The sequence below is a fragment of the Columba livia genome, chromosome 2 (genome assembly GCF_036013475.1).
Source record: "Columba livia isolate bColLiv1 breed racing homer chromosome 2, bColLiv1.pat.W.v2, whole genome shotgun sequence".
Taxonomy (NCBI): Eukaryota; Metazoa; Chordata; class Aves; order Columbiformes; family Columbidae; genus Columba; species Columba livia.
Window position 1 is genome coordinate 1,678,297 of NC_088603.1, and position 26,903 is coordinate 1,705,199.

The window sequence follows — 26,903 nt, forward strand, 5'->3', positions numbered from 1 at the left end:
AAAGAGATTGAAGTGCTGGAGCGGGTCCAGAGAAGAGCAACAAGACTGGGGAAGGGACTTGAGCACAAGCCCTATGGGGAGAGGCTGAGGGAGCTGGGCTTGTTTAGTCTGGAGAAGAGGAGGCTTAGAGCTGAGCTCAGCACTCTCTAGAACTACCTGAAGGGCAGTTGTAGCCAGGTGGGGATTGGGCTCTTCTCCCAGGCATCAGCAATAGGACAAGGGGCCATGGGCTTCAACTCTGCCAGGGGAAATTGAGGCTGGAGATGAGAAAGCAATTCTGTGCAGAGAAAGTGGTCAGGATTGGAATGGCTGCCCAGGGAGGTGCTGGACTCACCGTCCTGGAGGTTTTGAAACTGAGATTGGACACGGCACTTAGTGCCATGATCTGGTCAATGGACTGGAGTTGGACCAAGGCTTGGACTGGATGAGCTCAGAGGTCTTTTCCAACCCACTCCATTCTGTGATTCTGTAAATATCGTTTTTAGGAATGATTTTCTTTCTAAATATATATATATTTTAATGGTATTTTTCTCTGTTCTAAAACGACGTGACCGTTTTTCTTGCCCTTTGCTCAGGAGCTGAACCTGAACAACTCTGGTCGTGGTCGAGCCCAAACCAGAATTGGCTCATCTCCCTGTTTGCACGTCATCTAATTTTTAACCCAGGTCGCACGATAGAGTTTGAAAGTTTGTATAGTCGAGATGCACGTGATAAATAAGCTGTTGAGCCAGGGAAACCTTTCTGGCCCTTTCAGAAGTTGAGAATAATTTAGTCGGTATGTAATTTTGAAGCTAATTAGATGTTTGAACTCTCTGGCGAAGCTTTTAACAGAGCAAGCAACTCATCGAAGTGATTTCTGATCGGAAAGTGATGTTGGTTGTATTCTGGTTATAACCGATTTTTCCTTGTGATCTTCCCAAGAGAGATATAAACCTATTTCAGGGTTAAAACAAAAAGGCTTTGAACAGGCTGACCCAGAGGGTTTAATCTCTTTGAACTGGGAGGAATGGGCTGGTAACCTTTGTGGTGCCATGAAAAGGTATTTATTGAAAATAGTTTATGTGGTCTTCAAGCTGTTCTTGTGGAAAGGCAGATGAATTTTGGCACAACAGCCCCCGTGTGTTTGTGGGACTGAGAATCGTAGCCAGATATTACAAATAAAGTGTATTTATTCTCAGGTAACTTGGGTGATAACCCTGGAATCGGCCACACTCAAGGAAATAAAGACTTAACCTGTTGCCTGCTGGAGCGGCCGTACTTTCCTTTTCATTTGGAGGATGAGGAAGGAGTTAATTAGAAGAGCAGCAACTTCTGATGAAGTTCTTCATTCATTGCATCTGCTATAAGAATACACTCTATAAAATAAGGGTAGATTTGGATATTCACATACTTTGTTCAGCGGTTGAATGAAATGAGTTAATCAATATAAAAACCAACCCAACCCCTTTCCAGCTCGTTATTGTGAACGCTCGATACCTGCGTCTGGTTGGATAATAAATATAATCGGTAACCCAATTATTAAGCTGTTGGTAGTGGTGTCTGGATGATGCCAAATGAGCCTTTTCACAACACCGTGACACCCCGGTCAAGAGAAATCGGTTTATGGTCCCACACGGTGTTTCTGGAGCTGAATTGAGACCCTTTCATTGTGCTGGTCACGGTTTGGTTTCTACCGGCACGTTTCACAACCTGTTAAAACACCCAAAATCCTTACTTAGGAGAAAATAAAGGGACCTGTGCGGTGGTTTTTAAGCTCTGGTATTGATTGCAACTCGCCGTTTGCTCTCAGGGTTGATGCCGTTACCAGTAATAACAGTTGATATCGGTGCACAAGCAGAATCCTAAAATGAGAAAAAAGACAAACGGGCTTAATTTAAAGGTGTCATCATTTAAAAATCATTCCAAACCATGTGGTGCTGTTTGTCCTGTGCCCTCGGGGGGAGTTTCTGGGGTCATTTCCAATGCCTGACAGGTAAAATTCTCCTTCTTTCAGAATAAGGACAGTGGTGAACGCGAGAACAAGCAGCCTAGAGAAGATGACGAGGAGGAGACCGTCAAGCACAAGTAATTATTTATTTATTCCCACTTGCCTCTCGTGTGTGTGTGTGTGTCAGGTTCCAGTACAAGTTGGGGAACAACCTGTTGGAGAGCAGGGTAGGGAAAGGGAGCTGGGGGTCCTGGGGACAGCAGGGTGACCATGAGCCAGCACTGGGCCCTTGTGGCCAGGAAGCCAATGGTACCTGGGGTGGGTTAGAAGGGGGTGGTCAGTAGGTCAGAGAGGTTCTCCTGCCCCTCTGCTCTGCCCTGGGGAGACCACACCTGGAATATTGTGTCCAGTTGTGGCCCCTCAGTTCCAGCAGGACAGGGAACTGCTGGAGAGAGTCCAGCGCAGCCACCAAGATGCTGGAGGGAGTGGAGCATCTCCCGTGTGAGGAAAGGCTGAGGGAGCTGGGGCTCTGGAGCTGGACAAGAGGAGACTGAGGGGGGACTCATTAATGTTTACAGATATCTAAAGGGTGAGTGTCAGGAGGACGGAGCCAGGCTCTTCTCGGTGACAGCCAGTGACAGGTCAAGGGGTAATGGGTACACGCAGTGGCAAAGAGTCTGCTCGGCGTTGGCTTGAGCTGGGCAGGGCAGCCAGGGCAGGAGTGATGGCGACCACTGCGCTGATGTGCCACCAGATGTGTTTGATCGGTGTCTGTGTAGATGGACCCCACACCTCCAGGGGACACTGACATTGACAACCAGGGACAGGACAAGGGGCAATGGGTTCAAACTGGAACACAGGAGGTTCCACTTAAATATGAGAAGAAACTTCTTCATGGTGAGGGTGGCAGAGCCTGGCCCAGGCTGCCCAGGGGGTTGTGGAGTCTCCTTCTGTGCAGACATTCCAACCCGCCTGGACACCTTCCTGTGTAACCTCATCTGGGTGTTCCTGCTCCATGGGGGATTGCACTGGATGAGCTTTCCAGGGCCCTTCAGCCCCTGACACTCTGGGATTCTGTGATTCTGTATTGTTCAGGTGCTGCTCTCCTGTTTGCTAATTAGGTTCTTTCCTTGTCCTCTACCATGTAATTTGTATTTTTTATTATTTGATCTCGTGACACAAATGATCTGAGAGGGGGGAATAAAGGGGAAGAGCCTGAGGCTGATTTTCCAGGGCTACGGATGGGAAATTGTTGCCATCAGGAGTGTTTATCCCCCCTTGAGTTCAGCAGCCTTTGCGGCATCTCCTTCCCCTGCACGTGTGTCGTTTTAAGTGCGGATTGTTATTTTACTTGATTTTCCGTGCATGTGGCTGTGTAACCGCGACCCACCGCTGGTCGCTCGTGTCGCCGGAAAATGTGAACGCAGCTCTAACCGAGGCGAGAGCGTCGCTCCCGGCAGGACCGGCTGACACCGCGCTCGGTTTCCTGCCGGTAAAAACGCCGTCAGGTCTCCTTTGGTGACAACGGGGGGTAAAATTGGGTTTGAAGACGCGGGATGTGACCTTTTCTCGTGGTTTCATGGGCTAGAAGGCTCCTCGGTGGGGGATGCTGCTGCAAATAAGCACGTGTGATCTGCTGAGAAAGTGGAGCAAAACCCTCACTGCTTCTCGGGATTAACTTCCAGCCTAAAATTCAGCCATTGTTGTGAACATCCGTGTAGATTTGGGGCCGAAAGTGGCTTTTGAGACCTGCCACCGAGGCCGAATTGTCTCTGTAGGCGCCGGGGTTGGGTTTGGTGCCGGAAAAGACACCGAGGTGTGGGGTGAAAGCTGAAACGGGAGCTTGAGATCTTGGAAATGAGGATGAATAATGAATAAATGGCTCTTGCTTTCCAGCCCTGCCACTTGATACTCGATAAGGGGTGATGGTTTCGAGCTAAAGAAAGGGAGGTTTAGATTATTAATAGATATAAGGAAGAAATTTGGATGCTGGGGGTGGCCTGGGGTGTCTCCAGGAGCGGGAGGACAGGCTGAGAGAGCTGGGGTGTTCAGCTGGAGAAGAGAAGCTCCGGGGAGACCTTAGTGTGGCCTTTCTGGGCTTAAAAGGGCCCATAAGAAAGATGGGGACAGACTATTGAGCAGGGCCTGTTGTGACAGGACAAGGGGTGATGGTTTAAACTAAAGGAGAGAGATTGAAGATGGACACGAGGAAGGAATTGTTGCCCTGAGGGTGGTGAGAGCCTGGCCCAGGTACCCAGAGAGGTGGTGGATGAACCATCCCTGAGACATCCCAGGCCAGGCTGGACGGGCTCTGAGCACCCTGAGCTGGTGACGATGTCCCTGTCATGGCAGGGGTGGGGTCTAAGTGATCTTTAAGATCTTTTAAACCCCAAATATTCTGTTATGCCATGATTCTGATACGCTGTGTGGCGAGGTGATGCACCGTGACGTGGAGCATCACTTGACCGCAGTGATGTACTCCTGCTCCCAAACTGGGATTCTGAATCACTTTTGTTTCTACCCTGACTGTGTTTCAGGCTGGGTTTGCTGCTCTTTAACCCAGCGGCCGGGAGTGTATTGGAGGTGACGCACTTTCACACCGGGGCTTTATCATCACTACCGTCAGGTTGGCAAATCACTTTTTCCATGAGCCGCTTGTTCATCTTGTGGCAGGTTCAGCCAAAAAACCCCTTTCCTTGCCTGTGGGTGATGCCCTTGAAACTTCACTGAGGTTTATATGTCAATAGCAAAGGTGTTGAGTAGGAACCCCGTCCCCTGCAAGATCCAATGATGCATAAAACTCCCCGCAAATGTGGGCACACAGTCCTGAAATACCCGGTGATTCCTTTGGGTAAGCAACTTTTGGGGCAAAATTTTGCTTTCCGGATGGATTTTCCTGCAGGTTTCTGTAGCTCTTTGTCTGTCCAGCCACAGCGTGTTTTATCGGGATCCAAACATGACTTTGCAAGGCAAATTAAACCACGATCCGCTCTGCGGACAACGTTTGAATCCCAAATTTGCCTGAGATGATTCTTACCTTTTGCTTTACTTGTTGAACGCCTGTCGCTGTTTTTAACAAGATGTGAAGGGTGGTGAGCTGAAAGCTCGATTTTGGTTTAGATTTTGATTTCCCAGCAGCGTAGCTGAGCTTTCTCCACCCTTTGCAAAAGGGAACCGCTGGGCACTAAAGGTGGCAAAAGGTGAACTGAGATAATTTACCCTGAATTTGGGAAACGAGGGCTCCTGATGATTGAAACCCTTCCATGCAAACCTCCCCCCAAACAAGCGTCTTGGTGGCTCTGCTGCTTTCTCGAGCTGAAAACCACCATGCACACGACATGAGGAGAGGAAATCTGGTGCTTCAATGAATAATCCCGTGGCTGGGCGCAGGTTTTAGGTGCAACGACAGCCCCCAAAAGCCCCCAGCGGCTCCTCCAGCCCTGCAGCTGCACCTCCTGCCCCAGAATGTCCTAAATATTCTGTAGAAGCACCGGGTGCTGCCTTTACTAATACTTTCTTGCTGCCTATGTGTCAACACGCTTTTTGGCGGCTTCCTGTTGGTTTTATTTCTGAGCGACTCAAATCTCCCCACCCCCCTTTCATTTTTTGATATCTTTTCTTTCAATTTTTTGTTCCTTGTTTTCTCTCAAGCTCCCGCAGCAGAAACAAGTGCTGACGAAGCCCTGTGTGAACACCCCGAGACACTCGCAGCCATTTCAGCTCTGATCTGAGCTCCCAGGGGAGCTTAGGTCTGTAATTGCAAAGAGCTCGGCTTATTTGATTTCATTTTTATTTGTAACCACTTAGGCTTAGTCCACTGCCCAGGAAACACCTCCTGGTGGTGCAGCCTTTGCAAGGAACAGGGTGTGGATGGACTTCGGCCTTTCCGCCTGGTTCCTGGGGGGAAAAACAGTCTGTGTTGGGACTCGGGGATCTGTAAGGCGCTGCTTAAAGCCAGGCCTGGCTTGAGCCTGGCTTTGCCACCCCAAAGGGATTCAGAGAGGTGTCGAGGTTTAAATTTGGGCTGCAGTTCTGCAAGCAGAGCTCATCAACGATGTTAAAAGTGTAAATAAAAATCTAAGGTAGGGCTTGAAGGGGGGGCGGGGAATAAAAAGCTTTGACTGAACTAGAAGTGAAACTTTAGCGAGCTGCTGTTAATCAGCTGCCGGTGTTTTGACACTTAGTCATCCTTTAAAATTGCAGTTCTGTGCCGTGCAGAGATGAATTTTGGGGAGGAGCTGGGGGAGGCGGGTTGGGAAATGGAGAATGTCACGGGGCTGGGCAAAACCGCTTTGTAGTTTTTAATCTCTGCACAAAAACACAGAGCGGCCAAGAGTCTGCTCGGTGTTGGCTGGAGCTGCACAGGGCAGCCGGGGCTGGGGCGATGGCGACCACTGCGCCGATGTGCCGCCAGATGTGTTTGATCGGTGTCTGCATAGATGGACCCCACATCTCCAGCAGACACTGACACTGACAACCGGTGACAGGACAAGGGGCAATGGGTGCAAACTGGAACACAGGAGGTTCCACTTGAATATGAGAAGCAACTTGTTGGGGGTGAGGGTGGCAGAGCCTGGCCCAGGCTGCCCAGGGGGGTTGTGGAGTCTCCTTCTGTGCAGACATTCCAACCCGCCTGGACACCTTCCTGTGTAACCTCATCTGGGTGTTCCTGCTCCATGGGGGGATTGCACTGCATGAGCTTTCCAGGGCCCTTCAACCCTGACATTCTGGGATTCTGTGTGACACACTGAGTGTGTCCCCTCCGCTGGGGGATGGCAGGGACAAGGCTGTAACATCGCACCTTTTGCTGGGTGCTGGAGGAGGAACAGGAGTTGAGGTGGGTGAATCAGAATCGTATAATCATAGAATCATTTTGGTTGGAACAGCCCCTCAAGATGATGGAGTCCAACCATAACCCACCCCTGGCACTGCCCCATGTCCTGAGAACCTCATGTCCGTCTGTCCAGCCCTCCAGGGCTGGTGACTCCAGCACTGCCCTGGGCAGCCTGTTCCAATGCCCCACAGCCCTTTGGGGAAGAAACTGTTCCCACATCCAACCTCAACCTTCCCTGGCGCAACTTGAGGCCGTTTCTTTGTGTCCCTGTCTCCCCTCAGCTCCTGTTCTCCAGCTGAACCCCCCAGGTCCCTCAGCCGCTCCATCACACTTGTGCTCCAGCCCCTCACCAGCTCCGTTCCCTTCTCTCAACTTGCTCCAGCACCTCAAGGCCTTTCTTGGACTGAGGGGCCCAAAACTGCCCCCTCTGGTTGGTGCTGTCTCCATCTCACACTGGAGGAGACACCTGGGAGAAGATCTGCCTTCACAGGGAAGGCCCCATGGAGCTCCAGCTGTTCCAAAGCCCGGCTGCACCCTCCTGTTCATGTGTTCAACAGGTACCTGGTGACCTGTCTTCCCGGCTGTAACCAAGCTGTGGCATTTTGGGTGTTGATTTTTGGGTGCTGAGACCTCTGTGTGACCGGCTCAGACCATCATCCGACCCATCTGACCAGTGGGAGAGATCTTGGTGTGGTGTGGGGGGTCAAGGCCACATGTCACCCTGAGCTTTCTTGGAGCTTTGTTGACACACCTCCTGCTGAGACATCGGATCTGAACCTGGTTCTTGAAGCGCAGAGCTGCAGCAAAGTCCTGCTTGGCCCTGCTTTGAGGCCACCTAAGAAGATTTTGAGGTTCTGTGGCCATCCACATGCTACCCAGGTACCTTCAGGGCCTCTTTTTGGCTTGAGACTCAAGGGTGGCACATGGTTTCTGACCCACCACCAGCTGAAGTGGGTGGAGAAACTATGGGCAAAGCATTTTCACCAGCATGTGGAGGAGCATAAGGTCGGGGTTTGCACATCACCGCCTGGGTCCCGCGCTGCAGAACAAGTGTGGGTTTCATCCTGGTTGTATTTACTGATGGTGAAGTTGCTCGTATCTTCTTGGAAAGCGCTCAGGTGCCTGGTAAAGCGACGTGGGAGGTAGGACGGCCTGGTGGAACCTGCTGGCATTTGAAGACCATCTCTTGCAGCTCTCCTGTAACACCTGGGGATACGTCTCTCCCCATCTCTGCTCGCAGAAGAAGCACGTCCTGAGAAACCAGCTGCCTCGGCAAGTTTTGGGGGCTCACGGTGTTAATCGGGGCGGTTTTTGGCATTCGTCGAGTGCCTTTCGGCAGCTGCTCGTGGGGAGGACGTGCTCCGACTCGCTCGGCTGTTTGAGCAGGAGCTGCCCCAGAGGTTGCTCCTCACAGGGTGGGTGCTGGTGGGTCTCTGCCTCTGCTTGTTGCTCGTTGCTTTTCTGCCTTGGGCGAGGAATCCAGGAATGATGACGACAACTTCGCCCTCTTGATCAAACAACAGCGCCGGACCTCTGCGTTAGAGACATCCCTGTCCTGCTGCGAGAGGGGGTGTGAGGAGAACCTTGACTAACCTGGTACGTGACGTGAGTCATGGAATCATAGAATTGTTTTGGTTGGAACAGCCCCTCAAGATCATCGAGTCCAACCATAACCCACCTCTGTCCCTGCCCCATGTCCTGAGAACCTCATGTCCGTCTGTCCAACCCTCCAGGGCCGGTGACTCCAGCACTGCCCTGGGCAGCCTGTTCAATGCCCCACAGCCCTTTGGGGAAGAAATTGTTCCCCACATCCAACCTCAACCTCCCCTGGCGCAACTTGAGGCCGTTTCTTTGTGTCCCTGTCTCCCCTCAGCTCCTGTTCTCCAGCTGAACCCCCAGGTCCCTCAGCCGCTCCATCACACTTGTGCTCCAGCCCCTCACCAGCTCCGTTCCCTTCTCTCCACTCGCTCCAGCACCTCAAGGCCTTTCTTGGCGTGAGGGGCCCAAAACTGCCCCCAAGATTCGTGGTTTGGCCTCCCCAGGTCCCAGCACAGGGACGGTCACTGCCCTGGGCCTGCTGGCCACACCAGTGCTGGTACCAGCCAGGATGCTGGTGGCCTCTTGGCCACCTGGGCACACGCTGGCTCACGTTCAGCCGCTGTTGACCAACACTGCAAAAGTGGGAAGAGTAATTTCTTGGTTCCTACGTCAGAGCAGCTGCAGATCGTGTTGGTTGCTGGAAAGGTCACTTTGCGCAATGAGGCAGCTTGGAGACGTGGAGATGTGTGGACCTCACTGTAGAGAATCCTCCAGGGAAGCTGCAGCAGGAGGTGATGCTCCCACATGTCAGAGCTCTCTGCAAGGGGACAAGCTGGGTAGGAAAGTGAAGTTCACAACCAGGAGGTTGTGAAATAAAGTCTGTACCAGAATTGGTGGGTGTTGTAGAGCAAATCTTGTGGTGCTTTGGCAGGGTGAGGGTTCCCTCAGCACCCATGGCTGATCACCGAGCACCCTGAGAAGTGCAGCGGGCCAGTGGGGACTGACCCAGGGGAGCAAAGAGGGGACAAGAGTCTAAGCCTGAAATCACTGCCCAGGTGCTCTTAATCTGGTTCAGAGTCCGAAGGAAGAAGGGGAAGGTCGTCAGTTGGTTAAACTCACTGTACGGTGCATTTTCCTTTGCAAAAAAAATGAGGGGACCTGTAGCAAAAGCTTGAAAATTGTTTCTCTTTTGTGTGGTTTGCGACTGGAAACAGAAAAGGGAAGAGGCACTTTGAGGACACACGTTTGCAGCCGCTGAAGAGCATCTGAGTGCTGCCCCAGGGGACAACATCACCGCATGGCCCCACAGATACCCTGGTGTCCTTATTCAGTTGCTTCGCCAGAGCCCAGTGTGTTTTCCTTCCAATTTGGGCCCCAAACCTTCTGGATTGATGCTGAAATCTCCTGCTTTGCTGTCCTTGGTTGTCCGGCTGCCTCCAAACCTTGTTGCCATCACGGAGAACATGATGGAGCAGAGGAGGTTCCACCAAACCACCACCCGTTTGAGGATTTGTGACTTCTCTCATATCTTCCATAGCAGTAATTTCTTTACACATTTGAGTAGTGGCTTCACAGGACCACCACAGAAGGAGAATTTTTGGAGATGCGGAGAAATAAAGTGCAATTCTTGCACTGGTTCCTCTTGAAAGCGCAACGTGGAAGTGGTTGCCCCAGGACATTTGGTTTCAAAGAAGCTGGGGTGGCTATTGCAAAAACAGAAGGCTCTGAAAAACAGGGGATTTGGAAGGTCAAAGGGCAGCAAATAATTCAAACTAGCTGGTATTTCTGCAGGGCTTTGGTAAAGAAATGGTCTGAAATGGCCGAGATAGGCTCGAAAACACCCAGGACTTCCCTAAACTGCTTCCAAAGAACGGAGCAGCTCTACCGATGTTCTTCAAAAATCACCGGCTGGGATCTGGGTGTTTGAAACCACTTTGTTCTGGCGATGCAGCAGAGGAAGCGTCTTTTTGTATGATTATTTTTCCAGCTTCATCAAGCACCTCGAGCTGACGCCGGCGAGCACCAGAGACATTTAAGTGGAGTGACGTGAAGCTTGAAGGACATGGAGAGGTGAAGAAAGGCCCTCTGATCCTGGGCAGGCTCTGCAAACACCACTGACCTCCTGCCTCCTCCTGCCGAGCTCTCTTTGCTTTTCCACCTCCAGAAACACTAAGAAAACTCTATGGAGATGTCCTCCTCAGCTTTCCTTGGCCTTTAGCCTTGTCCTCGGAGAGGTAGAAGTAGGATGGTGCTCATGGGGCAGTCGGTGCAGCTCCAATGTGCTTTGTTATGGTCAGTGAGTTCCCTAAGGTACTATATGAAACATAAAATATGTAGAGTAATAACATGTATGTAGTGACACAAGTGGCTTACTAAAATATTGTTGACATTTTTTTCAGGTAGAATATTGTGTAGTAAAATAGCAATTCCTTTCTTTCCTGTCTTTACCATAATCTTGCCAGTACGTATATAATTAACACAAAGAAAAAGCTGAGTGCATGTGAAAGACAATGATTCCTCATAGCGCATTTAACTATCCTAGACTGCAAAATGTGTTTCCATTCTCATATTAAGTCTAAGCAGACGGTTGTCTTTTAAAACAGCAATATCTTTTATTGACATATCCAGATATTTGAGGTCCTGCCATTACTTTTTACTCAGAAAATATTGGGATATATTTGCCATTAATTCAGATTAAAAAGTAGTGCTTTTGAGAAGCAATTGCCGCAGAAGGCTGGATTTCGTATATTTGATTTTTTTAATCCCTGGGAGTAGAAATGAGTTTAAATGCTCCTAGAGAACAGAGGGTCCAACTTATTGTACTGTTTGGTGACAGTAACTATAGGAACGGGGACGCTGTGACATCTAAAGAAATCACTTTTACGGGGTTTCTTGGCAAATCCATTCCCCATTCTCCAGACACAAGGACACCAGGATGTGGTTGCTCCACCAAAGGGCTCAGAAAGACTCGTTCAGCTACTGAAGGAACAGTTTTTGCTCCACAAAGCCCTCGGGGCTGGAGGAATAAAGCACAACTCCAACCTTGCCGACAGCTCCGAGTGTCCTGTTTTGCATCGAGATAAGTCTGTGCATTCTGCGCATTCCCTGCGTGCCGTGCCGTTCCCAACCCACCTGCCTCCGAGCAAAGCTGACATTTCTCCTTCCCCGGCCGGGAAAGGGGATTTTTCCCGAGCAGAAAGCAGATTTTGAGGCATCCCTGACTCCAAATGGGGAACCTGCCACCCCAAAAGGCTTTTAGGAGGGTCTGTCCGTCACTTACGTCTGTAATTACTGCAGCCACCCAAATCCTCACGCGGTCCCGGGCGCTTCCAGCACAGATCGGTACCCAGTGCTGTTGTGAAGCCGGAGCCGCCTCCATCCCAAGCGATCCTGGTGGGTTTGGGCTGGAAAGGGCTTGGAAACACTGCACAAGGTGCTCAAGGAGCAGGAGAACTTCTGGGTGGTGCACATCCATCATTTGTAAGGAGATGCTGATGCTGCGCTGCCTGAGCTGGCTCCTCTGCGCCCCTTCGGCCACGGAGCCTGTTGTTGCCTCTGCTTTTCTGTTTGGTTGTTTTTGTGGCAAGTCTGATAATTCATCGCTTGTGAGGTGCAGCCGGCTGCCTCTGGAATGCAGCGCCAGAGGAACCGCCGGCACCTGAACTTTGCTTAACCCACTTGTGTGGAAGACCAGTAACTTCTTTTAAATGAATATACTCTTAACCCTTGCCTGCCTGTGAGTTAGAATCACAGAATAGTTTGGGTTGAAGGGACCTTCCCAGCCCCCCAGTGCCCTCCCTGTGCCCTGCACCAGCTCAGGTTGCTCAGAGCCCGTCCAGCCTGGCCTGGGATGTCTCCAGGGATGGTTCATCTACCACCTCTCTGGGTACCTGGGCCAGGCTCTCACCACCCTCAGGGCCAACAGTTTCCTCCTTACATCTTAAATCTCCCCTTTATAGTTTAAAACCTTGTCCTATCACAACAGGCCCTGCTCAAAGTCTGTCCCCATCTTTCTCATGGGCCCCTTTTAAGCACAAGAAAGGCCACACTAAGGTGTCCCCGTAGCTTCTCTTCTCCAGCTGAACAGCCCAGCTCTCTCCCCTGTCCCCAGCAGAGCTGTTCCAGCCTCGGGTCATTCCTGGGGCTCCTCTGGCCCCTCTCCAGCAGCTCCATGTGTGTCCTGTCTGGGGACCCAGAGCGCTGGACGCAGGACTCAGAATTACTTGCAGCAGCACCGCTCTGCTGCTCCTCTCTCTGTCTTTACAGATATATTTGAGCACAGAAGAAGGAGACAAGTCTTCTCCTCCCGGGGAGAGTGGAACTGCTGCGATTTGTGGTGGCAGAGTCCCCGAGCACCGAGAATTACCAGAGGCACGTGCAAGAGCTGCTCTCACCTTGCACGGTTAATTAAAGGGATCGATTTTTGTTTGTTTTCTGTGCATGGGTTTAATAAGGATCTGAAAGCACCAGCGTCAGGCGCTGCGGGATCGTGTTCTCTTTGCCCCCATACGTTGGCTGCTTCCCCTTGCGCCCCGTTTGCGGCAGAACCTGCCAGGTTGTGCCCTGTGGTTTTATATTTTTAACCTTGCGGATAAACCTCCGGTGACCACCGTGAGGCTTTTGTTTGCAAGCCCAGACGGGGCTTCTCTGGGTAGGAAGAGTGTTGGGGAGCGATTTAAACCCCGATTCCTTGTGTGTTCCACAGGCAGCAGCTCCCATTGCACGTGCAAAACGATGATTTTAAAACCTCGCTCGTTGAGGTGTAATGGTAACATCTTGCTGGATGCAAAGAAACAGCTTGTTTAGCTCGGCGCTCTCTTATTTTAGGTGATCTGACCCTAAGGAGTCTGCGTTGGGTTCCCTTCCAGCTGCAGGTAAATCCTTCTAAACGTCAGGTGGGGAGACCAGAAAGCCTGGGAGATACTGGGCATTTGCATCCTGCAAACTTTGTTGGATAAATCCTGTCCTGCCGGCGTGTCTTGGTACCTCCTGGGTGAATTAGTTGCTCCTTTTCCTCCCCTGGCCTCCCAGGTTGGGAACAAAATCCTGCTCAGTGGAGACTGTTTGTAAAATCACGGAATAACGGTGAATTTTGAGTGCCTGGAGGTGGCATCTCCTCCTATACCAAAATTATGCACGTTTCTCCAAGATCAGCCTTCCTGAGAAGAATGGCCTTTCTGGGGTGACCAGCACAGATGAATTCAACAAATCTCTCCTCCCAGGGCGTAAAAATACACATAAAACCATGCACAACAACTTGTTGTCATCGGTAGAAGCTGCTCTTGTCCTGGGGGAGGTGTCGCAGCTACAGGCTCATCCCTCCCGTGTTTCCTTCAAGCATCTTTGTCCCAGCGCTGCGGACGTTGTTCGTGTTTCACAGCGTTGCGCTGATCTAAGGGCTCGGGGGACCTGGGTTTGATGACATGAGAAACACCTGCAAAGTCTCTTTAATCCGCCTGGGCTCTGCTTTCCAGGCTGCCGGGTGCGTTTAGCTGAGTCAGGTCTTGCTGAGCTCTGCCTACGAGCTCCCACCACCTCGGTGGCAGCTGCCGTGGTGTGGGTCGGACTCTGAAAATAAATCCAGCTGCCAAAGAGGGGATGGTATGGGAAGGATAAAACCCGCTGTGCTCCAGTTTGGGTTTTTTGTGCTTTCCAGATAAATGTGGCTATCTGAGCACTGACCTTCCCCTTCTCACCTCCCCTGGGTGCTTCTTCACCTTTTCTTTTACTTCTCTTTGCTGTAACCCCCTGGGATGGGCTGTATCTCTCTTGCTTCTCCATCTGCAGGGCAGTAGCCCCAGGTGGCAGCTTTCACCCATTGGACTTTCCTGCCCTCTCCTGTGTTCGCAGGGCTCTCCCTCCTCCTCCTCCTCTGAAAGCTTTGCTGACAGCAACATCACCAGGCAGCAAACGCCTCAGTTTCTATTTAAACCAATTAAACCCATCGACGAGCATTAAATGAGTTTAATCTACTTGATTTGCCTCGTGTGCTAATGGTGTATAGATCTGCAGAGCGCATCGTAGCGATGCGTGAGCAGCTGGAGCTGGGATGGGGTCTGAGTTTTGGAAATGCCTCTGCCTGAAGCTTTCAGGGTTTGACCGGGGTGAGGAATCAGCCTGGGGGTGGCCGAGATTGAAGTTATCTGATGGTTGTCCCTTCCAGGCCAAGATTATTCAGGAGAGGTGTAAAAAGAGCCTTGGAAAGGGGAAGGATTAGCATGTGAGTATCGGGAGAGGGCTGCCTGCTGAGTCCTGAGCTCTCCTGGAACGAGGTGACGGGATGGGTGAAGTTCTGGGTGTTGTCTGGGTGTCACCGTCCCTGTCACTGCCAGCGCCACCGCCCATTTATTTGCTCAGAAACCTGAATTTCCTCCAATTATTTGCACCACAAGGCTGCTGAGCTGCACCTCTGTTTGAAGCACTGCCGGAAGCATCTCTGGGTAACCACCTTTTTCCCTAAATACTATTTTTTCCCCTGTCCTTCCCATTTACCTTTGTAGGATCATATTTTTGTGATTGCGGATCTTGTCTGGTGTTTCCATCCCAAGTCTGTTCCTGGGTTGAGACCTAAAAGGGAGCAGAGCTGAAGTTCAGGGCTTTGCAAGGTTGTTGAGAGCCTGGCCCAGGTACCCAGAGAGGTGGTAGATGAACCATCCCTGAGACATCCCAGGCCAGGCTGGACGGGGCTCTGAGCACCCTGAGCTGGTGCAGATGTCCCTGTCATGGCAGGGGTGGCACTGGGGGACATGGGAAGGTCCCTTCAACCCAGACTGTTCTATGAAGGCTTGCCAAGACATCACCTCTATCCTGCCGAGCTCCTGGTTGACCCCATGTTCTCTGACTTTTCCGATTGGTGATGCAGACGTGCGTCTTGCTAACGAGAACACATAGATGTGTCTCACCACTCCGTGTTCTTTCCTTTCCTCCCCAGGGAGCTTAAACTGCGAAACTATGAGCCCGAAGATGAAGAGCTGAAGAAGAGGAAGATGCCCAAGGCCAAGCCGGTCTCAGGTGGGTGCGAGGGGGCGTGTGGGAGGTGAAACGACAGGGTGTGAAAGCAGAAGCATTGTCAGCGGTGGTGCTGGTGCTTGTGGTGAGGCCTCTGTTGCTTTGTTCTGTTCTGGAGGTGTGCAGGCCAAGGCAGATGGAAGAATCACAGATGGTGGGGGTTGAAGGGACCTTTCTACATCCCCCAGCACACCTACTCACACAGGGTCACCAGAGCAGATCACACAGGGTCACCAGAGCAGATCACACAGGGTCACCAGGGCAGATCACACAGGTGGGTCCAGGCGGGTTTGAATGTCCCAGAGAAGGAGACTCCACACCCGCTCTGGGCAGCCTGGGCCAGGCTCTGGCACCTCCCAGCAAAGAAGTTTCTGCTCATGTTCAGATGGAGCCTCCTGTGTTTCAGTCTGTGCCCGTTGCCCCTCACCCTGGCGTTGGGCACCACTGAACAGAGTCTGGTCCATCCTCTGACACCCACCCTGAGATGGTGATACATTGATCACATCCCTCTCAGCTTCTTTTCTCCAGCTCAACAGCCCCAGCTCTCTCAGTCTCCTCATCACAAAGATGCTCCAGACCCCTCAGCATCTTTGTGTCCCTCCCTGGACTCTCTCCAGTAATTCCTTGTCCTTCTTGAACTGGGGAGCCCAGAACTGGACACAGAACTGCAGATGTGGCCTCACCAGGGCAGAGCAGAGGGGGACAACCACCTCCCTCCACCTGCTGCTCACACTCTTCCTCATGTCCCCCAGGTCCCATTGGCCTCTTGGCCACAAGGACACATTGGTGACTCATGGTCACCCTGTTGTTGACCACAACTCCCAGGTCCTTTTCTGCAAAGCTGCTTTCCAGTAGATCCCCCCAAGATCCCTTTGCAGGGGTTCACTGGGTGCTGCGTGAGCTGCTCTCCACCAGCACATCCCATTCCCTCCCCAGGGTGTGCTCGGAGAGAATGAGGCAGCACTTGTGGCTGTGAGGACAAACAAAAACAGTGTGGGGACCTGCACCAAGCCAGCGTGCTGCAAAAGGGACGGGTTATCCCTTTTCTTTCCAAAATTCAGGTAACTTGGAAACCTCTGTGTTCCTGCTCACCACAACCCAAGGTTGAAAAGCCACTGGGATGAACAGTGTGTTTCAAAAAGGTGGACCCAGTTTCCTAGAATCATCAAATCCAACTCAAATCATCAAGTCCCTCAAATCATCAAGTCCAACCATAATCCACCCCAGCACTGCCCCATGTCCTGAGAACCTCATGTCCGTCTGTCCGGCCCTCCAGGGCTGGTGACTCCAGCACTGCCCTGGGTAGCCTGTTCCAATGCCCCACAGCCCTTTGGGGAAGAAATTGTTCCCATATCCAACCTCAACCTCCCCTGGCGCAACTTGAGGCCGTTTCTTTGTGTCCCTGTCTCCCCTCAGCTCCTGTTCTCCAGCTGAACCCCCCAGGTCCCTCAGCCGCTCCATCACACTTGTGCTCCAGCCCCTCACCAGCTCCGTTCCCTTCCCTTTCAAAGCAGTATATAATATTTCATGATGCCAACACGTTACAGTTGCACAAAAAACGCTTTAACGATTTATCACATTTTAGTAACCTTCTTATAAATCCTCTACAGCCTCTGACCTATCCCCAACGAGAAAAAGTCGCAGGGTGTCATTTCAAATCAGCTCTGTCTCTTTGAAACACCCTGTGTTTCGGCAGCAGCGTGAGGGTGGCAGGTAGGAGATGAGTGTCCGCAGCCCCATGGGATGCTGGTGCGTCCCAGCAGCCGTACTGGGTGCACTGGAGCTCTCCCGCTGTTGCTGGGCGAACGTGGTGCTCGCGGCTTCCATTGCTTCATCATCCTCTCTTGCCCATGGGCACTTCACACCCTGCATTGCACAACTGGGGTGTGTGTCTGAGCACCCCGAGTCCAGCCCCAAACCCAAGCGCTGATACTCGGGAGAGCCGAGCTCTGTCTGGAGGATTCTCAAGCAGATTCAGGCTGGTTTTGTTGTTTGAGTTACCTTTAAACAAATATTAGTCATGAGTCCAGGGCGTCTGGTCTGTTATTTCCTAGCGCTGAACCTCCCCGCAGCTCTTGAGAAGGAAGCGAAGGGTCGAAGTTTCCTTGATCTTGAAATATTTGAGTCTTCCTGGAATAGATCTCTTTAAAAACGCCCTAAATAAAAGGGCTGCCTTGGGGAGCCCGGCGGAGACCTGCTCGGTAGGAACGCTGACGCCGCGCTTTCCTTTATCCTTTTGTAACAGTGTCAAACTCCCCCTGACTCTTCCCCGGCGAGTGGTTTGGAATTGAGAACAGCGATTTTTGACCGTTTCCAGCAAAATTCACGCTTGCTGCCAGCCTTTCATTCGGAGCCACAGCGCCCTGCGGTTCCCCGTGTCCTCAGGGACCTTGTGCTGGTGATGGAGGAGCCGGGACTCACATTAAATGTGCCTTGGGCATATTTGGGAGCAGGATTCACCCCTCGGGGATGTTCTCCTGGGTGCCCGCACCCTCTCCTTGCTCACACACCCAAGCTGAAGGATGAAAAGCTGGTTTTCCACCTGTGCTTTGCCCATTATCCCCCAAATCTGCGGTCTTTACGTCAGCTCTGGGCTGGAGCTTGATTTCTCCGAGATATCTCAGGCCGTGTCCTCGTAAATGAGACTTGATGAGTCAAATTCCAGTGGAAACACCCGCTGAGCTGCAGGTCTTGCGAAAAGAGGACTTGGACCCAGCAGAATGTTGCTGCTGTTTGTGGTGTTAAATTCTTGTTGGGTTTGCATCATTTTCAGATGACTTTTAGGAGTCTCTGAAAGGGTTTGGGTGGTGGAGGGACATTTCTACCCCTGTGTACTTGTGTGTAGTTTAAGGCGAAGATGTTCAAATAGGCTTTTATAAAAGCTTTTTGAGAACTGAGCCCAGCACTCGGGTGGGTTTCCCTGTGTCGTCCCCTCGCTGTCTTGCATTGATGCTGGTCCTGTTCCCCCATCTAGTGGAAGACAAGGTGAAGGACCAGCTGGAGGCCGCCAAGCCGGAGCCCATCATCGACGAGGTGGTACGTATCTTCAGAGCCGCTCCGCCGTGATCCCTGCGCCTCTGGCCTTGAACCTCACCTGGGTGTCTCCTCTTTCCCCACAGGACCTGGCCAACCTGGCACCCAGGAAGCCGGACTGGTGAGTGTCCACAGATCTCCTGGGAAAGAGAGGACTCTCTGCTGGGAAGAGTGGTGACACTGGAAGCTGTGCTGCCATCCAGAGACCTGGACAGGCTGGAGAGCTGGGCGGGGAGAAATTAATGAAATATAACAAGGGCAAGTGTAGAGTCTTGAATCTGGGCAGGAGCAACCTCAGGTTCCTGTATAAGTTGGGGAACAACCTGTTGGAGAGCAGTGTAGGGGAAAGGGAGCTGGGGGTCCTGGGGACAGCAGGGTGACCATGAGCCAGCACTGGGCCCTTGTGGCCAGGAAGCCAATGGTACCTGGGGTGGGTTAGAAGGGGGTGGTCAGTAGGTCAGAGAGGTTCTCCTGCCCCTCTGCTCTGCCCTGGGGAGACCACACCTGGAATCTTGTGTCCAGCTGTGGCCCCTCAGTTCCAGCAGGACAGGGAACTGCTGGAGAGAGTCCAGCGCAGCCACCAAGATGCTGGAGGGAGTGGAGCATCTCCCGTGTGAGGAAAGGCTGAGGGAGCTGGGGCTCTGGAGCTGGACAAGAGGAGACTGAGGGGGGACTCATTGCTGGGGATCAAGATGGAAAGGGGGAGTGTCAGGAGGATGGAGCCAGGCTCTTCTGGTGACAACCAGTGACAGGACAAGGGGTAATGGGTGCAAACTGGAACACAGGAGGTTCCACTTGAATATGAGAAGCAACTTGTTTGGGGTGAGGGTGGCAGAGCCTGGCCCAGGCTGCCCAGGGGGTTGTGGAGTCTCCTTCTGTGCAGACATTCCAACCCGCCTGGACACCTTCCTGTGTAACCTCATCTGGGTGTTCCTGCTCCATGGGGGGATTGCACTGGATGAGCTTTCCAGGGCCCTTCCAACCCCCGACGCTCTGGGATTCTGTGATTCTAGGAAAGGGCTGTCGGTGTCACCGGTGGGTTCCTGTCACCTCCAGGTTGGGTTAAAAGTGCTAGAAATGGGAAACCCAGCCCTGCTGTTGAGGAAGGTGCAAGACACAGTGTCTTCCCTTTTTCCTGCTTACACCCAGTGACTCCGCTGCTTCCTTTGGGGTGTTTGTCACCATGGTGACCTCAGTGACAAGGGATGCTCCAGACGTTGGGTTGGCGCATGAGCTGCTGTGGTGGGAGACACACAGTCTGCTCTGTGGTGTTTATGGGAGAGAAGGAGTTTCTTTCACACAGGGAAAGGTGTGACGTGGTCCCTGCCTGGGGTGAGGGTTTGTTCTGACGTTGTCACTCTCCTCCCCAGGGATCTGAAGCGAGATGTAGCCAAGAAACTGGAGAAGCTGGAGAAGAGGACGCAGAGAGCCATCGCTGAACTGATACGTGCGTCACGGTGCCATTCACCAGTTGTTCCAGAGGGATTACATGATCCTTACAGGGAGCTCGGGGCCTCGCTGTTGGGCCAGGGACTGGTGGAATCATAGAATAGTTTGATTTGAAGGGACCTTCAAAGCTCATCTAGTCCAACCTCCCTGCCATGACAGGGACATCTGCACCAGCTCAGGTTGCTCAGAGCCCCGTCCAGCCTGGCCTGGGATGTCTCAGGGATGGTTCATCCACCACCTCTCTGGCCAACCTGGGCCAGGCTCTCACCACCCTCAGGACAACAATTCCTTCCTCATGTCCAGCCTAAATCTCCCTTCTTTAGTTTAAACCATCACCCCTTGTCCTATCGCAACAGGCCCAGCTCAGGTCTGTTCCCAGAGAGTATGCTGGTTTGGGATGGTTTGGGGTTCTCTGCTGTGTGGGTTCCCCGATATCTCTAAGCCGCTGCTGTTTCTCTCTCACAGGAGAGCGGTTGAAGGGGCAGGACGAGGAGCTGGCGTCCGCCGTTGTGTCAGCAAAGCAGGAGGGAAGCGACTCCGACTGAGCGGATCCATCCCGCCCCCATCCCGTTACTCCGGGTGGAAGCACCTCATTGGGACACGCTGCTCCCCAACGCTTTGCCGGGAGCCCACAAATCCCACCCAGCCTGAAGGAGAGGAACAGATCCAAGGAGCTGTGCTGTCCTCCCTCTGACCGTTCCTCTGTCGGGGAACATTCACAGGTGGCTTTTGGGGACCGTGTGGGGCTGGTGGGAGCAGGACAAACACCCACATCACCTTGAACCTCAGCTGCCAGGACTTGGAGCAAGGAAGGTGAAAGGGCCGGTGCAACAGGAGGTAAATTCAGTCCTAACTCCCCTCTCACTTGATGGGTGAGCAACAGGATGCCTGGACAACCAAGAGCAGCCCTTGGAGAGGCACCACCATTTCCCAGGGGTCTGATGCTCCTGTCCCTGTGCTGAGATCCCTTTTTCACGCTGCTCCTTCCTGCAGAATTGCTGCCATAGCTGCCACACGGGGAACAGCGACGTGTCTCGCTCTGGAGAGCTGGCTGTGAGTATTTGGGAACATCCGTGGCCCAGCTGAGGTTGACGTGGGGTTTGTTCTGTTTCCTGGAGTTGTCCCGACCCTCCAGGCTGTGCAGTATGTACTGCTCCTCTGTGTGTTTTATAATTGATAAAGTTTGTTGGTAACAAATCTTTTCATAATAAAACCATCCCGCAGTGGAAGAAGTTGTCACTTTTTCTGCAGAGGGCTGGGTGGAGGCAGCTGATTTCATCTCCCTTTTGTCTGCGGGGACTCCAGACCTGTTTGCTGGTCACTGTCCCCTTTCTTTCCTGGAACAGGGAGCAACAGGCTTCAGTTTGTGTAAGTTTGAGGTGGCCAAGATGTAGCTACAGCAGGTTGAGCACAACTCCTGGGGCTGATGCCACTGGGGGAGGTGAGGGGTGGAACCACCCTGGAGCTTCCCTGGGAATCTTTGTTCTGCCTCTTGGAAATCTTGCAGGATCTTGGCTGGGCCTGATGCCGCGGGCTCCTGAATCCTCAGTGTTTGGTCCAGCAGTGGGTTTAGAATCAGTTTGGGTTGAAGGGACCTTAAAGCTCCCCCAGTGCCCCCCCTGCCATGACAGGGATATCTTCACCAGCTCAGGGTGCTCAGACCCCGTCCAGCCTGGTCTGGGATGTCTCAGGGATGGTTCATCTACCACCTCTCTGGGTACCTGGGCCAGGCTCTCACCACCCTCAGCGGCAAAAAATTTAATCCTGAGGTAAAACGTGGTGCGTAGGGCTGTGACAGCGGTGTTCACAGAACACCCGTTGTAAAAATAGCTGTTCCGATTAATGTGCGTATCCAGCTTTTATTGAAAGCCTGTTGGAAAGAGCTGCCGGGGGCTGAGGTTGCCTTGGAGGGGGATGGTGTTCCTGGCCTCGTGGCATCTCAGATTGTCACCGGCTGGACCAGGTCCCTGCTCAGCCATGCTGCAAACAGACTGACGGATGTTTGTCCCTCAGTGCCCACTGCTCTGTGCTGAGGACACTGGTGGGGTTTTCCACCTGCAAGAGCCCCGTTTAGGTCGAGAGAGGTTCTCCTGCCCCTCTGCTCTGCCCTGGGGAGACCACACCTGGAATATTGTGTCCAGCTGTGGCCCCTCAGTTCCAGCAGGACAGGGAACTGCTGGAGAGAGTCCAGCGCAGCCACCAAGATGCTGGAGGGAGTGGAGCATCTCCCGTGTGAGGAAAGGCTGAGGGAGCTGGGGCTCTGGAGCTGGACAAGAGGAGACTGAGGGGGGACTCATTGCTGGGGATCAAGATGGAAAGGGGGAGTGTCAGGAGGATGGAGCCAGGCTCTTCTGGTGACAACCAGGGACAGGACAAGGGGCAATGGGTGCAAACTGGAACACAGGAGGTTCCACTGAAAGAGGAGAAGCAACTTGTTTGGGGTGAGGGTGGCAGAGCCTGGCCCAGGCTGCCCAGGGGGTTGTGGAGTCTCCTTCTGTGCAGACATTCCAACCCGCCTGGACACCTTCCTGTGTAACCTCATCTGGGTGTTCCTGCTCCATGGGGGGATTGCACTGGGTGAGCTTTCCAGGGCCCTTCAACCCCTGACATTCTGGGATTCTGTGATTCCGTTTCCACACAAGGGGCTTGGAGCAAAGAAGCGCCACCTCCTTCCTCCAGTTTTTATCCACAAGTGGCCGTGTGAAGCCCTCCAGCGTGTCTCCTCACCCTTGGCTGCTTGTTTCTGGTGTTTGTGGTCGTCCCTGCTCTGTCTCCCCCTTGGGCTGGTTCTTGTCACTCCTTGGAGGGACCAACAAGGAGACAAATGCCCCATGGAGTGAGGGGAGACCTGTACCCACCCGGGCCAGCATCCAGCTCCAGCGCTGGTTCTGATCTCCCATGGAGCTCTGTAGTGGAAAAGCACCTGGAACAAAAGCCCAGCCACCTTCCAAGGGGTAATTTTTGGGGTATTTTTATTGTTTCACCCTATTCTTCCCTGGCTTTTGGCAAAAAAACAAGATGCATCACCAGCCTGGAGGCTCCATCCAAAGGCAGGTGGGTGCTGCTTGTGGTGGGTGCTCTTGGTCATCAGGTAACGCTGCCCCGTGGATCTGCTGATCGGGGACATCCTGGACACCGGGCAGAGCACGTCATGATGCTCCAGGGATGCTTACAAACGGGAAGGACACCCCAACTTGTGACAGCGATGGCTTCTCTGCCACCAAAGCGGAGCTGCCAGCGATCAAGGTGAGTATTCAGTTATCGCTGCACTGCGCAGGTGTATTTGTGGTTAATTATTAGTGACCCGGGCTGTCACATACTTTAATTGTCATTGGGAAGGGAATTAGGGGAGCTGTGGAACCGCAGCCTCTTCTGCATGAAACGCCCTGTAGATGTCACCAAATCTCCGTGTTCAAAACCATGTCTGGCTAGTCCTAGCAGCTGGACCCTGCACAAAGCCAAGCTTTGCATCCTCCGGCTCATCCATCCGCCCACTGCGTGGTTTTATCCAACCAAAATGATTCTGTGATTCTATGGAAAATGAAGCCAGAAGCCCATGGCACCCAAGCTGTGTCTGATGGCACGGCCCGTTGTCCCATGTGTTGTCCCTAGAGGTTGGAGTCACCTCTGGAGATACTCTAGTCCAAGCCCTGCTCAAGCAGGGTCAGCTGGAGCAGGTTGCCCAGGTGGGTTTTGAATGAATTCATGTGTCTAATGAGGCAGCAAAGCACTGGAGAAAGGAGCTCCAGGCCCAGACCCAGAAGTTCTGCTGTTAGGTGACCCAGAGTGACACCACCAGGGCTTCGGCAGAATGACCTGGAACTGTGCATTTGCCACCAAATACCCTGAAAATGTCATTAGTGTCCAAGGACCTGCGCCTGGGACATGGCTGTGCCCTTCGCTGAGATTGTGGAGGGGATCCAAGAGACAAGGGTGAGGATGGAGCTGGTTGGGATGGCGCGAGGGGCTCTGTGATGCTTCCTTGAGGCTGAACTCTGTCTTTTTTTGGAGGGTTGGAAGGCATCAAAAAGATCCACATGTGTTTTTGGGGTGTGTTTCAGACCAAAGGGTCTAAATGGGGCTCGAGGAAGCTTCAGCTCAAGTGACAGAGCTGGTGCAGAGCCCCGAGACTGACAACACAGGGCTGGTTGGTGAAGAAAGGTCTTGAGATGGTCTCCAAATAGCTTTCAAATGACATTCTTGGCTTTCCAAGATGTATTCACCTTTCCTTTCCATTGGTTATAGGGCCGAGTGCCCACCCCTTGCTGCCTGAGCTCCAAGAGGTGTGGGTTGAACATCTGCTCTTCTTCCCCCATACAGATGGCTGGAAAGCATCAGCCTGAAGCTCTTGAAGTCAACAGGAGTCAATCAGGCACACAAACGTCAGTCTCGGTGTCTACCTGTGAACAGTCAGGAGGAAAATGGAATATCCGAGCTGGGGATGCTGAAAGGGAAAGAAAAATAGAGCTCCTAGGACCTCAGATCTGGAACCGAACCCATCTGTTAATGCAACGAAATTCAGCTTCCCAGGCTGTTTCTGCTAGCAGGCCATCTCAGTCCCGATTTAATATTTTATAGGCCACATATATCTATATATATATTCACGAAAAACAAATGGACAAGCCCCAAATACAGATGTAGTTGAAGAGAAGTGTCCCAAGGTCTGTGCTGGTGGCTCCGGAGCTTGGGACCATTCAGAGATGGTTCCTCACATCCACGATGTAATTGTCTGCTCCACCACCACAAGGTCTATCCTATCCATTCCATTCCATTCCATTCCATTCCATTCCATTCCATTCCGTTCCGTTCCGTTCCGTTCCGTTCCACTCTACTCTACTCTGCTCTGCTCTGCTCTGCTCTGCTCTGCTCTACTCTACTCTATTCCATATTCTATTCTATTCTATTCTATTCTATTCTATTCTATTCTACTCTATATAATTGTCTGCTCCACCACCACAAGGCCAAATCCCAGTGTCCAAGTCCCACCAAGACTTGGTGCATGTGTTTGAACATGAGGGTGTTGTATGGATGTGGGTTTAGGAAAGCAGAGCATCGTTTAAAAGGCAGTTCAGCCTGGAGAAGAGAAGCTCCAGGGAGACCGTATTGTGGCCTTTCTGGACTTAAAAGGGGCTGATAAGAAAGATGGGGACAAACTTTTGAGCAGGGCCTGTTGTGACAGGACAAGGGGTGATGGTTTAGACTAAAGGAGGGAGATTCAGGCTGGACATGAGGAAGGAATTGTTGGCCTGACATTCCAACCCGCCTGGACACCTTCCTGTGTAACCTCATCTGGGTGTTCCTGCTCCATGGGGGGATTGCACTGCATGAGCTTTCCAGGGCCCTTCAACCCCTGACACTCTGGGATTCTGTGATTCTGTGATTCTCATGTCTAACCCGAATCTCCCTCCTTTAGTTTAAACCATCACCCCTTGTCCTGTCACAACAGGCTCTGCTCAAAAGTCTGTCCCCATCTTTCTCATGGGCCCCTTTTAAGCACAGAAAGGCCACACTCAGGTCTCCCCGGAGCTTCTCTTCTCCAGCTGCACCCCCAGCTCTCTCCCCTGTCCCCAGCAGAGCTGTTCCAGCCTCGGGTCATTCCTGGGGCTGCTCTGGCCCCTCTCCAGCAGCTCCATGTGTGTCCTGTCTGGGGACCCAGAGCAGAGGGTCAGAATCCCCTCCCTGACACCCCTCTCCATGAAAATATTGCAACTTTATTACAGAAAACCAAACCTGTTTCTCTTGGCCCTAAACGGTGTTTGTCGTCTTGTTTCTGAATGGCTCTTCCTTTCAAAACGTGTGTTAAAACAAGAGAGCCAAGAATTGCTTCAAGCTTTGTATGATTATTTTTTTCCCCTTCGTATTACAATATTTGAAATAAAAATACCCCAAGAGTTCTAATAAAACTCCCGCTGAATTTATTACGTGATTGTTAGAGAGCACAAAATGCCCAGTAAAGAGCAGTTTTCAACAACAGGCCAACCTACCACAGCCCTTCATGGACTCTATCTGCGGTAGATGAAGCTCTGTTAAATAAAACAATATCTCCCAGGCATTTGGATATTGTAAATGTAACTAAAAATAGCAAAGCCATGCGTTTTTTAATGACTTTATTTATGTGAAGAACTGGGGAAAACTGGAGGTCGGATGAGATCATTCCACCCAGGTACCACCAGGAAAGGCCTGGCATGGTTTTTCTTGGGAGTGTTTCATTCTCAGCTGCCTGGCTGCAGGCGTTTGACCCATTGTTCACTAAAATAATGACAAAGAAAGAAAAGAAGAGAGAAGGACTTAACCGTTCATCTGTATTTAATGGAGAATTATGGCGTGTTTGTAAAGCTGAGGGTGGTTCGTGTCCTGGGGGCGCTTGGCAGAAGTTTCCATGGCTTGATGTTCTGGAAAGCGCTTGCTCAAGGCGTTGGTGCTACTGGGGCTTTGTCCTTCAGAAAACTGAAAAACAGCTAATGTGTAGAGTTTCTTCAGGACCTGACCCCCCTCTGCGTGAAGCACAACCCTCCGGAACGCCAAAAAACTTCTGGCAAATGTTTTCTATGGAGATGTAAGGATAGGGGTCTTCCCATGCCTGTCAACGCTTCGGTTTGAGAAAGAGAGAAGCTTTTCAGCTGGTCTCCATTGGAGTGGTGATTGAACGATGCCAAAAAAGAGGCAGGCCAGAGAGTTTATTAATGGAAATGCATGAAAGTCTCGGGGAGGCCTGAAATAGTAGTAAAAGCTTTTATTTCTGCGTTAACATCTGAGGATGCTTCTGCTCAGAAGTGGGGCAGATATTTGGGCATCAGGCCTATGTAAGGTCATTGGGATGCTGTGGAGGTCACACTGGAAGGCAGTTTAATGCTTAAAACCCATGAAGATGCTGCTCTCCTTTTATTTTTGTGCTGGCTAAGTCTTGCCAAAGTCATTTGGAGTTTGGCTGATGAAGGACCTTCAATTTTGGCAGGAGGCAGCGTTTGAACATTCATGTGCCCCCACGATCAAATGGGGATGGCTTTATTGCCTCCAGTGGGGATACAAATCTTCTTTCATTCTGTCTGAATAATAAAAGCAGAAGGAATATTAAACTTCTCACAGCTTTTTAAATTGCTATTGGCATTTCGG

General features: G+C 51.9%; 1 protein-coding gene across 1 annotated transcript in view; it reads left to right on the forward strand.

Moving 5' to 3' along the window:
- CCDC12 (coiled-coil domain containing 12) overlaps positions 1-21,022 on the forward strand; it is a 57,471-nt gene extending 36,449 nt beyond the window's left edge. Inside the window, exons 2-7 of the mRNA XM_005512124.3 lie at positions 1,994-2,064; positions 15,232-15,311; positions 18,283-18,344; positions 18,428-18,462; positions 19,712-19,788; positions 20,256-21,022. Of these exons, the coding sequence (XP_005512181.2) occupies positions 1,994-2,064; positions 15,232-15,311; positions 18,283-18,344; positions 18,428-18,462; positions 19,712-19,788; positions 20,256-20,335 (405 nt within the window). The 3' untranslated portion in view covers positions 20,336-21,022. The remainder of the gene's footprint in view (positions 1-1,993; positions 2,065-15,231; positions 15,312-18,282; positions 18,345-18,427; positions 18,463-19,711; positions 19,789-20,255) is intronic.
- The last annotated feature ends 5,881 nt before the right edge of the window (positions 21,023-26,903 follow it).